This window comes from Vombatus ursinus, unplaced genomic scaffold, assembly GCF_900497805.2.
Source record: "Vombatus ursinus unplaced genomic scaffold, bare-nosed wombat genome assembly UNPS02003292.1, whole genome shotgun sequence".
Lineage (NCBI taxonomy): Eukaryota > Metazoa > Chordata > Mammalia > Diprotodontia > Vombatidae > Vombatus > Vombatus ursinus.
Genome location: NW_020943070.1, coordinates 554,844 through 570,936, shown reverse-complemented (window position 1 = coordinate 570,936; position 16,093 = coordinate 554,844). Strand labels below are relative to the sequence as shown.

Sequence of the window (16,093 nt, the reverse complement as noted above, 5' to 3'; positions counted from 1 at the left end):
AAATTAGTGCAGGTTTGTTTTTTGTTTTTGTTTTTAAATAAAAAATAAAAATAAAATTGAAGATGGATGCCTATGTCTGAGATGGGAAAGAGTGAGCACTGAGCAAGGGCCCACTCCTGCAAGCCCAGGGTTTTTCCTTCACAGGCCTGGGCCTGGGGCCTGCCTGCTCCCCTCGCTCCGTGTGCAGATTTGAGACAGACAGGGCTGGGGTGCTGAAGTGGAGCAAGGAAGGCAAGCACCCCTCTCTCGCAAGCAGCATGGAGAGCTAGGGCCATTCTGCCTGGGCCCCTGGCACCCACTGGGGGAGGCAGGTTTGTCCATTTTTTTTTTTTTTTTTAGGAGGGAGGGAGAGAAGGGCTGCCCAGCCAGGGCTCAACCCTGAGTACAGTGCAGAGGGCAGGGATGGGTGGTGCTGGGTTACAAAGCCAGGAAGTCACCTGGCTGGGGGAGGTAGAGCTGACCTGCCCAACAGAGCAGGGTGGGAAAGGAGGGCAGCTACACTGGCAGCAGGGACCTCAGCCAAGATGCCACTAGGACCACAGCTTCATGTCAGCCTTGGCACCTGGGCAGGGGCTTTGGTACATCCCAATGACTGAGGCAGGGAAGGACGGGGGTGTGTGAGAAGCTCACTAATGGGCAGAGGGAGAAGGCCAGCCTTGATGCCCTACCAGGCTGCGACCGGCCAGCGGCAGCTGCTGCACATGCCTGCTCCCCTCTCTTGCACTCAAGACGGCAAAGCAAGCCCCCCACAGACTGATCTTGACTCCAGAGCAGGGCTGGGAGTGGGCAGAGGAGGGTGGGCTGAGGGCTCCTGCCCAGCCCCAGCCTCTCCCCCCAAAAGGCAGCAATGAAGGGCAGGCTCTGAGGGGAGGGTGCAGCCAGCCCCACTGTAGCTTAAGGCCAAGGAAGGGCAGAAATAAAGGGGGAAGAGGGGGAAGGAAAATGAACTCTGAATTCAAGTCTCAGGACATTCATTTGTCCAAGCCCCCTCCTCCAGGCACTGCTCTCGAGGGTTAGTCAGGGCCAACAGTCTGAACTCCTGGCTTAAGGCTGGACCCCGAGGGAGGGGAGGAAGGCCCAGGCAGGCCGGCTGTGCTGTGCAGCCCTGACTCACTCACCAGGAGCAGAAAACCTTTGTTTCTTTGTATTTTTGGTCAGAGTCTGAAGTAAAAGTGCAGGTAGTCTGGAAACCAGGCAGCTGAGAACCCTAATTTCGCTCAGTTTTGCACACCCCAATTGATCTCAGAGTGTTCTAGGGCCATCCCCCCACCCCCCACCAAAGGACTCAGAACCAGCCCTCCCCCCACCCCGCTGACCTCATCCCCATCAGGAATCCCTCAACATCTAGAAACACACCGCCCACCCCAGTATATGGTTTTGTGGTCTTTCTATCCTCTGAAACAGGACCTCCCCCACCCACCCGAGAAATGGGGCAACTGAGTCACCAGGGAGATGCCGAGCCGCGGAAGGCTGAAGGTGGCATGGCTCTCCTAGGGCGCTGAGATGACAGGCTTGGGCAAGCTGGGAAGGGGTAAGGTGAGGGAGGCCACAGAACTGAGGTGAAGACCCCAAAAGACTCTTCTCATGGCCTAAGCCGACTGGGTCGGGGTGGGCTGGGAACCCCTGCTGCTCAGCACGCCGCGAGAGCCAGACTACAGCAAAGGGTGCATAGCTTTGGAGGAGGAGGGGGGAGAGGTTGTGACCCAACAGGGAGACCCTCCCTCCTCAATCCTCTCCCCCAGGGACCTGAGAGGCCTTCCCTCCCTTTGGGCCATCTCTGGACAGCAGAGGCTCCAGATCAGCTAGGTACAAGGGGAGAGAGAGAGACAGAGAGAGAGACAGAGAGAGACAGAGACAGAGAAAGAGAGAGAGAGGAAGGGGAAACGCCCATCTGGACCACTTTCAGCACAAGAAGCCACTAACGATGTTAGGGGAAAACAAAAATCCTAAATAAAAAAAAAGAAAGAAAGAAAAATTCCAAACCCCAAACCAGCCAACCAAAAAAATCAGAGACAGGCAGAAAAATATCAGGGGCTCAAGTTAAAAAGCGCGTTGAGGCTTCGGGGAGCTCCTGGCCCCTGGCCTCTACATCTCCAGAAGGAAGAAGGTGGGAAATCTTTTCGTATATTCCTATTTTTCCCTTTTTTTTTCCTTTCCTTTCCTTTCTCTCGGCAGTGGCGGTGGCGGCTGCCCCGGCCCCTGCAGGTGGTCAGTTGGCCAGGACCACGGGCTGGAAGGACTGGCTGGGGTACTGCATGGTGTTCAGGTTGTAGCTGAGGCCCTCCACAAAGGGTGACTTCTCCAGGAAGAGGCCGCTGGCACTGCCTCCAAACACCTGGGCCACATCGAAGCTGCCGCTGCCGCCGCCGCCAGCACCAGAACCGCTGCCGCTGCCGCCGGGGCCGCTGAAGGCGGCGGGGGCCAGGCTGTTGCCGGGCGGCCCTTCGGCCCCATCAAAGAAGAGGCCAGGGGAGCCGCCGTTGTACACAAACTCCTTGGCGTTGGGGGAGAGCTGGGACTGGGGGGCTGACCCGGCCCCGACAAAGTTCAGAGAATGCACAGACAGAGAGAGGCCCTTCTGCCTCAGCAGGGTGCTGGTGGGAGACCTGGCCAGGCGGGGCTGATGGGCGGGGGGCTGCTGGCCTCCTCCGCCACCCCCAGCCCCGCCCGCACCACCGCCACCTTTCTTCATCTTGGTGGAGCCAAACTTGGTGGCGGCGAAAGTGGCGGTGGTGAAGGTGATGGGCTGGGCGGAGCGGGGGATGAAGGTCGGGCTGGGCGACTGGCCCAAGGAGGGCGAGGGCGAGTTGGACAGGGAGTTGTCCTGGCTGCCGATGGGGACGAACACTTGGGCCTCCGGGTTGAAGCTGCTCTTGATCTCCTTGTCCAGCTCGGCCGCGGCACCGCAGCCCTCGCTGTCGTCCAGGTAGAGCACCTTGACGGTGCCCTTCTCCCCGATCTGGTAGGAGACCTCGAAGGGGTCGATCCAGACGCTCAGCTCCTCGGGCACATTGGCGCGCACGTCCTCCACGGCCAGGCCGCTCCGCTTGGCCGCCAGCTCCACCACCGGGTCCACCGTCTCCCCGATGTGCACGCAGCGGAAGCCCGAGCCCTTGAGGGGCCTGTCTGGGTACCAGTGACCTTCATACCTCTTCCTGAGGAGACGCTCCAGCTCTTCGCCAAAGAGGTCTGCGCGGCGCCGGGGCAGCTTGTTGTACAGGTAGGAGATGATGAAGTTGAGAGCAACCTTAATCTCCAGATGCATATTCCTCCTGTGTCGGGTAGCAGCTGCGAGCAGGGTGTGTCAGAGGGCAGGGCAGTGAGGACGGATGGCACCAGCGTGGGCAGGTTTCGGTTCCTGATGACTCTGGGGAGACAAGGGAGACAGGGGAGGCCGTCCGTAAATGCAAGGGAAGCCAGGGTATGGAAGGCGGTGAGCTCCCCGACCCGCGTCACGCATGGGGCAGGAAGGGTCTGCGGACAGGCCAGAACTACGCCAGCGCCCCGAGGGATGTGAGAAGGCTCATGGAAGACGGTGCTGAGCACCCGGCGCGTAACGGGCATGGGCTGAGACACGGGGGAGAGCTGGAGGTTCCCTCGGCAAATGGAAAGGGACACTGGCTAGTCTGCTCCGGTAAGCGGGATGCAGCATGGCCGGCTTTCAGCTGGGGGCTCAGATGGGAGCCTCGCCCGACGCGTCACCTCCAATACGGTGTAAAGGAGACGTGGGCAGGAACACACACATATACACACACGCACGCACGGTCTGGATGAGGGACTCCAGGACATCCCTACAGAGCAAAGCCTTTGAATTTACACCCCAAGACACACCAAGTCAACAGAAGAGGACATGGAGAGAATCGCTACCCGTGTCACCAGGTAATCTTTATAAGCCAGAGATGTCAGGGGGAGCAGCCCAGCTGCTCTCCAAGGAGGAGAATTCTTGAGAACTGGACCCGGGACAGTTCTAGAACTGACAGGAGCCCAAGAGGGGAGACAGAGGCAGGAGGTGTTTCTCAGCACCTCCCTGGGCTGTCCATGTGCTACTCAGCACAGAGGAATACAAGTCCACCGGGAATCATGGCCATCTCTCAGTAGGGGGAATGGAACTGTTCTAGGCCAGCTCCAGATGAAGATGCATGGGGGGGCAGTGGCTTGACTCCAATACCTTTGACACTGCCCACTAATGGCCATGGCTTTGGAATACGGACTACAGAATCATGGGGTGCCAGGGTGAGGAAGGGACCCTGAGCATCACCTACTTCAATGCCGTCATTTTACAGATGGGGAAACCGAGGCCTACCCCGTACTCTTTCCATTACTCCCAGGCTTCCTATACAAGGGATAGTCACAATGTAGGGAACTCGGGGACTAGGAATTGGATAATAGAATGGGGGGCGTTTGCTTCGGAGCAGGACAGGGTATACGGCTGAGAGCCGATCCCAAGGGATGGGGAGTAGTCATTCAATAACTCAGCATGCATCCAGGAGGAGCAGCGAGCTAGGGGCTGGGGGCCCAGAGACAGTCCGCTCCCTGCCCTGGGGGGGACGAGGGGGAGGACAAGAGATAAACACCTAGCAAACGTACTTGGTAACAAGGGAAGAGGGTGACATGACATCGGGAAAGGCCTCTCATAAAAGGAAAAAGAATTTCTGTTTCTTCCAGAAGAAAGCAAGTGCCAATGGGGAGAAATGGAGGGCAGACAGGTTATTCTGGACTCCACTTAAGACCAGACTTCTCAATAACGAAGTGTTAGGAAAAGCTTTCTCGTGAATTGCCACTTGCTTGGGAGTCACTCACTGGGCAGGAGACTGTACCAGGGGCCCCTCAAGGTCCAGTTTCCAGCCTCTGTGACCCTTCCCAGCCTGGCCGCCCACTACCCACCACGATGGATGACAGAATCACGGAGCCCTTGACAGGCTAGACCGGACCAGTACTGAGAGGGCGAGATTCAATAGGAAAAAAATGCAAAGGCCTATGTTTGGGTGAATTGGATGCACAAGGACGACACAGCTCGGTGAGGCCAGGGCTCCCACAGAAAGACCTGGGAGCTTTAGAAGACCACAGGCTCAAGGTCAAGAGAAGTCAGGGTGACATGGCTGTGCCCTCCCCAAAAGTGATGCAAAGAGAGTCTCTCACTTACTAACTGGGTAACCTTGAGTTAAGCGATTTCACTTTTCTGGGTCTCAGCTTCCTTTCTATAAAATGAAGGGGGGGGGGGCAGCTAGGTGGCACAGTGAATAGAGCTCTGGCCTTGGGAGTCAGGAGGACCTGAGTTCAAATCCAGCCTCAGACACTTGACACTTACTAGCTGTGTGACCCTGGGCAAGTCACTTAACCCCAACTGCCTCACCAAAAACAGGAAAAAAAAAAATGAAGGGAAGGATCTTCTCAGGTCTCCTCTGGCCCTAGCTCCCATGATCTTAAGCTGCATTAATGGAAAAGTTTCCAAGGCCAGGGAGATGACAGCCCCACGGTTCCCTGCCCCAGTCGGATCCCATCTGGAATCCTCTGTTCTATGCTGGACAACAGATCTTGAAAAGCTCAGGCAGATCCAGAGAAAGCCAGCCGCGATGGCGGGGAGCAAGGAGCAGGGATGTTCAGGCTGGAGGGGCCTCAGCTGTCTCCAAGCATCTCAGGGCTGTGGCTGGGAAGAGCGGTCTGGCTCTGGCCCGAGGGCACAGCCAGGCTCAGCGAGTAGAAGCTGCAGAGGCACATTTAGGCTGAGGTCAGGAGGAGCAGGCCCATAATCGGAGCTGTCCCCGGGGCAGAACATACTGCCTGGAGCCCTGAGGCAGCGGCCTGGGATGCGGGACAGAGGAGAGGCGGAGCCAGACGGCCTAGGAGGTCCCTTCTCACCTGGAGGCGCTAGGACCCTTTCTATGTACCAGAGGCAGATCTGCCTTCCCAGTGGACAGAACACCGAACTTGAAGCTGGAAAGCCTGTGTCTGAGTCTTAGCCATGCACATGAACAAGTCACTTTATATTTCTCTGGGCCTCAGTTTCCTTACCTGTGAAATGGGGAACTAGATTAGATGACTGATTTCTAAGGACTCTCACTGCTAATTCTCTGACCCTAGGGAAGCCGCACACCTGCCGGAAAGAATGACAAACGTATTCCAGCAACGCAATGGCTCTGTTGGACGGCTCTCAGTCGGGTCTCCAAATCTGCGGCTAAACCAAGAGCTGCTAGAACCGGGGTGCAGCAGTGGGGAACCTGCGGCCTCGGGACCACGTGTGGCCTTCTGGGTCCTCGGGTACGGCCCTGGGACCGAGCCCAAGTTTGACAGAACAAATGTGTTCTGTGACATTTGGATTCAGTCAAAGGGCTTCTCTTGAGGACCTAGAAGGCCACACGTGGCCTCAAGGCCGCAGGCTCCCCACCCCTCATCGGGAGTATGAAGCTATCCTGAGCCCCTCTCTTGTCAGCGAGAGCCTTTGGGCCCAGCCTCTGATAGCCGGGCCTCTTCCTTCCTCACCTCAGGCCCAGGCCATTGCCAGAGCCTCCTACTGAGGCTCTCTACCTGCCTCCAGCCTCCCTCTTTGATCCAGCCTGCCTTCCCCAGGCTCAGACATCCTGACCAGCCCTCCATCCCAGCCAACTGGTCTCCTACACAACAGTCTGCATCTCTCTGCCCATACTTGGAACGGACTCCTCCATCCTCACCGCCACCTCCTCCATGAAGCCTTCCTGAGTCCCCTAGCCCCCGCCTGCTGCTGCCACTTCTCCCATCTTCACTTCCTAACTCTTGCACTCACTCCTGCGCAGACCTGCCATCTTCCCAGGCAGAGACAGCTTCATTTTGGGTGCTGTTTCCCAAGCACCGGGCACAGATAGAGGAGGCCACAGGAATGAAGCCGGAAGGAACCCCGAGACAGTTCCCCTTGTACCACCTGGTCCGGAAGCAAGTACCTGTCTTTGTTTCTGCTTTGAACAAAGCCTTCAAAAAGGCTGCAGAGGGCCCAAGGGCTCCCTGGATGGGCCCCCAGGCACGACCCTCCTCTTCCTAAGACAGCCAAGAATCCCAATGGCAGCCAGTGCTTAGCAGGAAGCCTGGAGATTCCTTTTCCTCCCCAGTTTCTCCCCTGGGCAGCTCAGTCTCTAAAGGGCTCCCTCCCTGATCTGAGCCGGCAACCAGCCCCACCTGGGCAGCAGTGCCCACATTCCAGCTGGGGCCTAACTACTACCTGAGAGAGGAAGGAGGCTTCACAAATAAGGAAGTTGACCAGGATACCTCACCTCTCCGACTGGGGAACAGGCCAGGCCAGATGGCTTCAGGGTGGAGCCTTGCCAAAAAGAAAAAAAAAAAAAGGCAGGGAGGACAGCAGAGAGAAGGACTGCTCTGCTCTCCTGGTCAGGCCTCCAGGTTCAGACTACTCTAAGTGACTCAAGGGGCAGAGGATAGAGTACCCTCCCCAAAGCTCCGGAGCTGGGCCACAGAAGGATTTGGTGGCTTTTAAGCTGTGGACACATTTTAGAGTGGAGAGATGGCCCCGGGGCCATCTATCAGATAAGTCAGATGAGGGGCCCCTCTGCCACGAGCTCACAACTATCACGGACTAAAGGAAAGAGCACAAGGTCTGGTTAAAAATTAAAAACAGACTGAGAAGTCAAACCTAGCTGAGACCTTGGCAGAGTCATTTCCCTCATGCCTCAGCCTCTTCACGGTGTAATAGCGAGTTAAAGTAAATGACCTCTAAGCTAATATAGTCAATTTAAAGGCAGAATATGAAGGGGGAGGAGCTTCAGAAAGAAAAAGGTTGGGGGTTCTATTACAAGAAGCAACATGCACATTTGGCAGATGTTTGAAAAAGGCAGTAAATTCTTGCTAAGGCTGATGGTGACCTTGGCTTTGACTGCAGCTGGAAAGTTCAGATCTGCAGGGATTCTCTGGTGTACAAGGAGGTGTCCGGACCGAGATCGAGCTCAATGGCGACTGCTTGTCATCAGGGTGGCTGGGAACACCACCACAGACCCAGAGAAGGAAGGGACCTCAGGACCCATCTGGCACAAGCCCCTTACTGCACCGGGGAGAAACTGAGGCCCCTGCAAATCAAATGTCCACCCAAGGTGATCCCAACGGGCCTGTGACTCCAAACGCTGAGCCCGAGGCCTGTGTCCGGGCAGGCACCGCGGCCTTTGGGAGCTGATAAAGAAGAAAACAAAAGAGGATTTGGGGGGCAGAGACACAAGAGTCCCAGTCACGAGGGTGAGAGGCAGGGAGCACTCTACTCGACTTCCCAGCAGATAGAAATTTAAAAAGCCCAACTCCCTGAAAGGGTTTCTGACGTTGGGAGGGAGGGAAGGAAGGAGTCTGGGGAAATGGTTCGACAGAGGAAAAAGGAAGGAAAAGTCCTTAAGAAAAGAAAGGGGAGCGATGAGTGAACAGACCCAAATCCCCTAAGGAGAAGAGAGGCGGTTGGTATCGGTGCGATCGAATGCTCCAGAGACAAGGACGACAGAGCCCTCCTCCTGGTTTAAATGGGTAAAGGTCAAGCTTTCGCTCCGGTCGGCCAGTGCCTGCCTCCCTCAAGCCATCCCACCCGGCAGTCTGAACCAACTGCCTGCCTTTGTCAGATTCCCAAACCCAGTGTCTTCGCAATCCTACATTTAAACAACAGAAATGGAGTCTGAGAGACAAAGTGCCAGCTGCCTCCCGGCAGAGGGACGGAGGGAAGGGTGGCAACACCCGGGTGAGGCGTAAGAGGAAGAAGCCACAGCCTCCCAGCGCCTCTGGGGCACAGGCACCCTGCTCATGCCAGCACTGTCTGGACAGCCAGGCCAAGGCCCCAGAGCCAACGGCATGGCTCGAGGACCAAGCAAGAGAGCTCTGCATTGTTACCTCCTCCTCCTCTACTCACAGAACTGAAATCTGTAAAAGGGATCTTCTCACTTTACAGAGGGGGAAACTGAGTCCACGTCAAGGCCACACAACCTATGAGCAATGCAGATGAGATGCAAACCTCCACCTTTGGATTCCAAGTCTGGTCCTGCCATTTGGGTATAAATACATGAGGTCCCCGGCACCAAAATGGTCAAAGGGAGGGTATGATGCTTAATAACGTCATTTACACTAGCACATACACACAATACCCCAACAATTAAAGGAGCTTTACCTATGTATTAGCCTCACTGTTACTCTATGCTTTAGGTCAATGGGGCAAGTATGTTCGCACTCATTTCACAGCCCAGGAAAGAGAGGCCTGGGAGAGCCAGTTCTAGGTCATATAGGCAGGAAGTGTCTAAGCCTGGGTGGGGGCTCACACCCCTGAATCTTGTGGAGTCCGGGCCCCTTCCATGCCCCCACTTCCCCCAATATCTCACAACAAGGCACTGGAAAATTTGGTTAAAAGAGATGACACATCTATATAGGCTTTATGATAATTATCCTTCTCCTCCCACACTCCCTCCCTCACTCCACTGGATTACTAGGCGGGGGGGGGGGGGGGGGGGGGGGTGGGGACTCCAACCCCCTCCGTCCCAGCCACTGGGGACCTTCCCCAGAAACCAGCCAAACAAACTTCGGCAAACCCCTTGGGGGGAGGGGGGAGACACATCAAAGAGGGAGACCGAACTGAATTCTGTGAACTGTAGTCCTCGGACAAGCCGAGGACTAGTACTGGGTCCGTGACCTACTTTTCCTTCCAACTACATTTCCCAATATGCCTCTCGAAGGCTGAAAGGCTCAAGAGCCAGGCAGCTCACGCATGCCCAGTGGGAGAGGGGTGGGGAAGGAGCAAGGGAAAAAGTTTCCAGTGCACTTGCGCAGTGGCTAATCCCCCCCTCCATTACTACAAGTCTAGACGCAGACCCTCTGTTTTATCCCCAGCTTGGCCCAATTACCAGGGAAGAGTCGCCTTCCCTCATCAAGGCAGGCCTTACTGTGCCAGTCAACAATATGCATGCTTCCATCCCTTCTATCTCCCTTATCTCTCAACTGGGGCAGGGGGCTATTTCTAAGCAGGTCTGGGAGTGCTAGGGGAGGAGTAAGGCTCTCTCCCCCAAAGTAAACCTCTCCTCCCCCTTGATCTGAAAACCATACAGCAGGCCCAGCCTAGTCTGGAGCTCCTGGAAGGAGACAAGCGGTCACATGGGGGGGGTGGGGGAGGGGGGGAGGAGACGCAGAGAGCCAGAAAAAATTGTCCCTTGTTTTCCCCTGCAGCGAAGGGGCAGCCTGTCCACAACATCTTAGCAGGGGCAGAAGGGATTGCAAGGCGCAGGGTGCCTCTGACGTGCCAGGCTTGCCCCCTCCAGGGCTGATGGTAGTCCAAAGCAACCCAGCCTGGCTTAGTCAAGTGGGGCAAGGTCCCTGGCACTCCTCCGCTCAGCTCAGCACTTTGCACCTGCAAGGATTCTTTCAGCTTATAAAATTCCTCCCACCCAGGGGCCTACCCTGCAATCAGAGCAACGAGATCCCAGCAAAGATCCCTCTTCCCAGGGAGGTTAATCTCCTTAATTCTTCCTCCCACACAAGTTTTGTGGGTTTTTTTTTTTCTTCTTCCTTTCTAAGGGGGTGGGGATGTAATACTGGGTGGCAACTCGGAGAAATAGGGAGGGACGTAGAAAGAGGTAGAAGACAGGTAAACTAGCCCAGTTTCAGAGGGTGGGGAGAGAAGAAAGCCTTCCACGCATGAAGCAATCGCTCCAAAGCGCCTACTTTGGCTAAAGCTTCTTTTCTCCCCTCCTGTTCTGCTCCCTCATTCTTCTATCTGGCCAAAGGCAGTCTCTCCTCTACCCAGGGACAGGATCCCAACTCAGTGACCTTTGCTGGGGAGAGGGGACAGACGTCTCACCCATTTCTCCACCATCCCAGGCCCCTTATCTCAGCACATAACCACAGCCCAAGTAACCAGTCCCATACTGATGGGTTCCCCACTACACACTCCAAAAGCTTGAGAGGAATGAACTCAAAATGGTGACCGGGGGTGAGGGCCCCCCCCACTGGGGTCACACAAGACCTTAACCACGAGCCACTCCTCCCCCAAAGGATCTACTGTGGAGAACCGGAGAGTAAAAGAGAATAATAAAACTATGTCCCAGGTGGTAGACAGAAAGCCCAAGGCCTCTGGGTCAGTGGGGGAGGGGGAAAGTGGCCCTAGGGAGCTAGTAGCTCTGTTAATCTATTTAGTTAAACCTGAGAGGTTTCTAGCTTCTTAGAACTAAGAGGAAAAATTTAGAGATTACAAGGGATTGGGGTGGAGGGGCAAATTAAGAGGGAAGGACTCCAGCTCTAGCCCTGAGAAAGTTTAGGGGGGGAGGAGTGTTGGGGAGGGGAGTGGAGGAAGGTCAGGTTGGGTCAAAGGGGAGGCCAGAGTTGGGCAAGGTGGGCAAATGGGATGGGGGGGAAGGTCAAGGACTCCTGAGGGATGACTGAAGGGGGGGGGGGCGTCTGGAAAGGCACAAAAGGAGAAAAAGGGAGATGAGTATGGAAGGGGACGAGGGCAGAACAGAGACAGAAGGGCGCTCAAGGGCCGGCACATGAGGGCCAAGTGGGAAGACGAGTAAGAGGGAAGAGGGCAGAGAGCCCAGACAAGGGGGCCAGAAATACTGGGAGAGACGAAGAGAAAAGGGGAACACACAGGAGGGAGGGCAGAGACAAGACGGATTGTAACCGGGAGGTCTGGAAGGGAGGAGAGCAGAGGGGAGTGGGGGGGCCAGTCAACAGGGAAACCCGAGGGGGTGAGGGGCATTCCGGAAGAAGCGGGGAAAGAACGAGGGCGAGAAAAGAGGGGGAGACGGGGGGGGGGGGGGAGGGGAGAGCGAGGCGAGAAGGGAACAGGTCCGAGAACAGAGTGAGGATGAATGACCGACGGACGGACGAGAGTGAGCGAAGCGGGGGCAGATCCAGGGCGAGCGGAGGGCACAGACCGGGGGCAGAGGGCACCGAGCCCAGCAAACAAGAAGGGGCATGACGGAGAGGGAGGCTGCGGAAGGCAGACGCACAGACTGGGCAAGCGAGGGAAGCGGCTGCGGGCGGAGACAGGCAAGAAGAGGAGCCGGGGCTCTAAGGGGGACGCTGGTGGGGGGCTGGGCGGCGGACAGGGAAGCCCCCAAGCCCCCACCCCACTCACTGGCTGGCTCTGTCTCTCGGGCTGGCTCACTCGTCCCTCGGGCCTCCGGAGCGCCGGGGCAGGCGGGAGGGCGGCGGCGGCGGCGGCGGGGGGGCGGCGGCTGCTGCTGCGGCTGCCTCCAGGGTGGTGCTCGGGCCGGGCCGGCCGGGCGGGCTGGGCTAGGTGGGGGTCGGAGGGGTGTCTCTGCGTGGGGATGGGGGGGGTGTCTCTGTCTCTCTGCCTCCTCCTCTTCACCTGGTGCTGCCTACTCGGGGTGGGGGTGGGGGGGTTAAAACAGACTTTGAGGCCGGTCAGTCGGTGGTGAGCTCCCGGGCCGCCGCGGGGTGACAACTAAGCGCTCTTTGTTCCCGGCTCGACGGCAGGGGGAGGGCGGCGATGGCGCTGGAGGGTGGTTTTGGGGGGGCAGGGCGGAGGAGCAGCAGGGAGGAGTCGGGGAGTCCGTGGGTCCGTCCGTCCGTCCGTCCGTCGGTGTGTATGCCTTGGCCGCCCGCCGCCGCGGCTGCCCCGGCCGCCCGCTGGACCTTCGGTCCCTGCCTCCCTCGCCCGGCCCCGGCCCCGGCCCGCCCCGAGTGAGCGAAGTCAATGAAAAGTTTCACCCTTAGCAACCTCGCGCACGGATCCCGGCTCCCCAACCGGTGAGGCGGCCTCCGCGGGGGAGGGGGCAAGAGGAGGGAGGGGGAGGAGTAGGGCCCGAGCCGGGACTACTTCCCCTTCCAAGCCCAGCCCGAGCCAGCAGCCCCGGCCGCCACCGCCTTTAACCCACTCTTGCCCGCGCCGCCACCCCGACGGACCGGCCAACGAAAGAGCGGCCCCAGAGCCGCCCAGGCCGGGGCTTCTTGTCTCCTTCATTCCTCCTTCTCTCCCCTCTTTGCCTTCTTTCTCTCTCTCCTCGTCCAAATCTTCCCCTTTTCTCCTTTCTTCTCTCACTCCACTCTTTTCTCTCTTCTCCAGGTGCCCCTCTCTTTTCCCTCATTCCCCCTTTCCTTCTCTCCTCTTCTTCCTTCTCCCTCTTTCCTCTACTTTTCTCTTGCTTCTTGCCTTCTCTCTTCTTTCTCCTTTTTCTCTCCCTTTCCTCTACTTCTCTCTTCCTCTTTCAGCTCTTGTCCCTTTCTTCTTCCTTGTATCCTTCTTTCCTCTGTTCTCTCCTAGATTCTCCTCCTTCCTTCCCCCCTTATTTTCCTTTTTTCCGTCTCTGCTCATTCTTTCTCTGTCTCCTCTCTGCCCTTCACTTTCTTCTCTCCTCCGTCCTCTTCTTCCCCCTCACAGAATTCTAGAACGCAGAAGAGACCTTACGTCCATCTAACCTAACCCCCTCCCATTATACAGCCGGGGAAAGTGAGGCCCAATGACAGAAAGTGATTTAAAGCGCCCAAGGTCACATCCCGAGAGTCAGTTAGTGGCACAGCTAAAGCCATACACCAGGACGGACCCTCCAAACCTTCTCCACCTCAAGCCCAAAGAGGAGTGGTGGCCTTACACATTGTTTCCAGGATACCATAAATCCCCGTCTCTCCCCTTTGCCCAGGGTGAGTGTGCGACTCTGTCCCCTTCCCCACCTCCCGACAGGGTCCTGTCCGTTTCTACAGAGCACAGGCTGTGTGACCCACAAGCTCCCATGGCGCTCAGTTATCTGGAGTGCCCCGAGCAGGAGGGCTAGGAAGGAGAAAGCATCCCTCTCTGGGAGCTTTGGAGCGATCAGTCCCTAAACTCGGTTTGATTCCAGGTTCCCCCGAGCAGCTTATCTGTTCAGGACTTAGGACAGAGCACGAGAACAATTTAACGCTTGAAAGCCGAGAGGGAAGAACGTGGAGGAGAGGAGGCAGGGAGGAAGAGTGGGCGAAGGTGGGGATGGGAGGGGGGGAGCTGGAGGACCTTCGGGTTCAGAAGTGGGCGAGGAAGAGGCAAGGGAACCGAAAAACCTCCTCTAGTTAGCTGTTTCTAGCGCCTCCTGTTTATCTGCAAAGCCCTATCTGCAAAGGGGTCCCCGGGAGGGCGCAGGGGCCAGCATGGCCACTGCCGCCGCCTTCTCCTCCGCGGGTGCATTTCAGAGACATCCTCGTGGCTCGCACGATCTCTTGGCAAGCAGAAACACCTCCTCTCGCTCCCCTTGAAGAGAAGTCCGGACACTGGGGCCGATGATCTCCCCCAGTGGGGACACCCGGGGGCCCGTGCGAGTGGCCTCTCTCCAAGGCTAGCCGTCTCACTGGGCAGGGGGTGGGATGGGCACGAGAGGGGTCCTAAGGGCGCTTCCATAGCCAGAACGGGGAGAGTACCTCAAGTTAGCGTGAGGAAGGCTGTCATCGCTGCCGCCGCCGCCGCCGCTGCTACTGCTGCTGGGAGCAAAAATGGGGCATGGTTTATCTCGCGCCCTCCCCCCACCTGCATAATCCGCCCGACGCCCCTGTAGGTCGCTCGGCTCCTGCGCTGGCCCTGCCCCCGCCCCCCCGCCCCAGGCTCCCCGCCCCCAGTTTCTGGCTCTTTATGACTGTACAGGGCGGCGGAGCCCCAGCAGGGTGGGGGGAGGGGGGCCCGTGGAGGGGAGGGGGAAGGGGGCTTGGTTGTGACGCCAGCAGCAGATTTGTCAGGTGGCTCGTGAAATCTGCTTCTGAAGTCCTTTTTGCGTGTTTCTCTGGGACACGTGCGCCGACGCCCCCTCCCATTCGCTCGTCCCTGGACTTCCACCCCCCCAGCCCCCCATCCCTTCCTCCGGAGAGGCGAGCAAGCCTTAGGTAGCTCGAGTGTGCGTGTGCGTGTGCGTGTGCGTGCGTGGGCACAAACACTCCATCTGTCCTCTGTCCGGCTGTCTGGGCCAGGGGTCCCGGGCGCTGGCCACCCACTCCTCCTCCGCCTTCGACCTTTCTGCCGAATGCCAGCGTGCCCGGCCCGCTGGCTGGCAGCCCTCGTGGGCAGCGAGATCAGCAAGTTTGCAGCTCCGGACAAGTTCGGGCTTATTGATTTTTTTTTTTTTAATTTTCTTTTCTTGAACACGCTGCTTTTTTTGGCCGGGGGACAGGGGACAAAGGAGGGACAGGTCTCCAAGCGCTTCCCTTCGCAGCTGCAGCGAAAATGCTGGGGACGCATCTGCCACTGGCAGGGGTGGGGCAGGGGGACGAGGCACGCTCCGGCCCCCCCTCAACTCTCTAATCTCAGCGAAAGCTCAGCCGGGTAGGGGCGGCCACGGGAGAGGGGTACCTCCACGGACTACTTTTCTGGTGCGTGAGAGCGAGTAGGGGCGGGTGGCCTGCACACACACACCTCCCCCTCCCCCTCCCCCTCCCCCGTCCCTCCCTCCACTCCTCCTGTCTTCTCTCTCCCCTCCCCTCAATGCCCTCCTTCCAGTGCCTGTCTTCTACCTCCATTATCTCCCGCACCTCTTCTTCTCTTCCCTAATTTTTTCTCCCTCTCCTTCCTTTACGCTTTCCCTCTCTACTCCATCTCACTATCTCCCCTCCCCTTCTTCTCTCTTCTACTTTCCCCCCTCCCTTTTCTCTCCTTTCTCCGTCACCCCCTCACTTCTCCCATCTCTCCTCCCCTTCTTCTCTGCCCCTCCCTCCCTCTCTTCCTCCTCCCCTTCTCTTTCTCCCTTCCCCTCCCTCCCTGTCTGTTTTCCTCTCCCTCTCCTCCTCCTCCTCCTCCTCCTCCTCCCCCCCATTCCACATGGGGCTAAACAGACCTGCTAGGTGCACGAACAGAGCCGAGCTAAAAATATAAGCGACATGTTAGCAACAGCCTTCCCATTGGCCAGCAAGTGCGACTGGCAGCGTCCGATTGGCCTTCGAAACTTACCAATAGGGATGAGGCAGGCGGAGTTGCGTGGAGCCAATAGGATTACGCGTGTAAAGCAAGGGGTGCTGGGAGTTGTAGTCGTAGCTAAACTTTTTTTTTTTTTAAATCCTCTCTAACTGGGTGGGATCCACAGGATGAAAAGCGTGTCTTAGCCATAGGGAATCATAGATAATATAGAAATCTAAGAGCTGTATTGGTCAGAGGAAAAGTGCTTGGTCCCAACAACTATCTAGG

The 16,093-nt window shown here is 57.5% G+C and overlaps 1 protein-coding gene across 2 annotated transcripts; it reads right to left on the bottom strand.

The window, feature by feature from the left end:
- Positions 1-301: 301 nt before the first annotated feature.
- TOB2 (transducer of ERBB2, 2) lies at positions 302-14,442 on the bottom strand. Of its 2 annotated transcripts, none has more exons than XM_027871821.1 (2): positions 14,347-14,442; positions 302-3,367 (listed from the first exon to the last, which is right to left on the bottom strand). In XM_027871821.1, exon 2 carries the CDS (start codon positions 3,263-3,265, stop codon positions 2,210-2,212), a length of 1,056 nt encoding a protein of 351 aa, XP_027727622.1. In that variant the 5' UTR covers positions 3,266-3,367; positions 14,347-14,442; the 3' UTR covers positions 302-2,209. The 2 variants fall into 2 exon arrangements, with proteins under 2 accessions (XP_027727622.1, XP_027727630.1); XM_027871829.1 differs by lacking the exon at positions 14,347-14,442 and adding an exon at positions 12,074-12,149.
- Between the last annotated feature and the right edge of the window lie 1,651 nt (positions 14,443-16,093).

Coding starts and splice junctions, on each gene's coding strand:
- TOB2 (XM_027871821.1), bottom strand. CDS start 3,265: ATGCATCTGGAGATTAAGGTTGCTCTCAACTTCATCATCTCCTACCTG.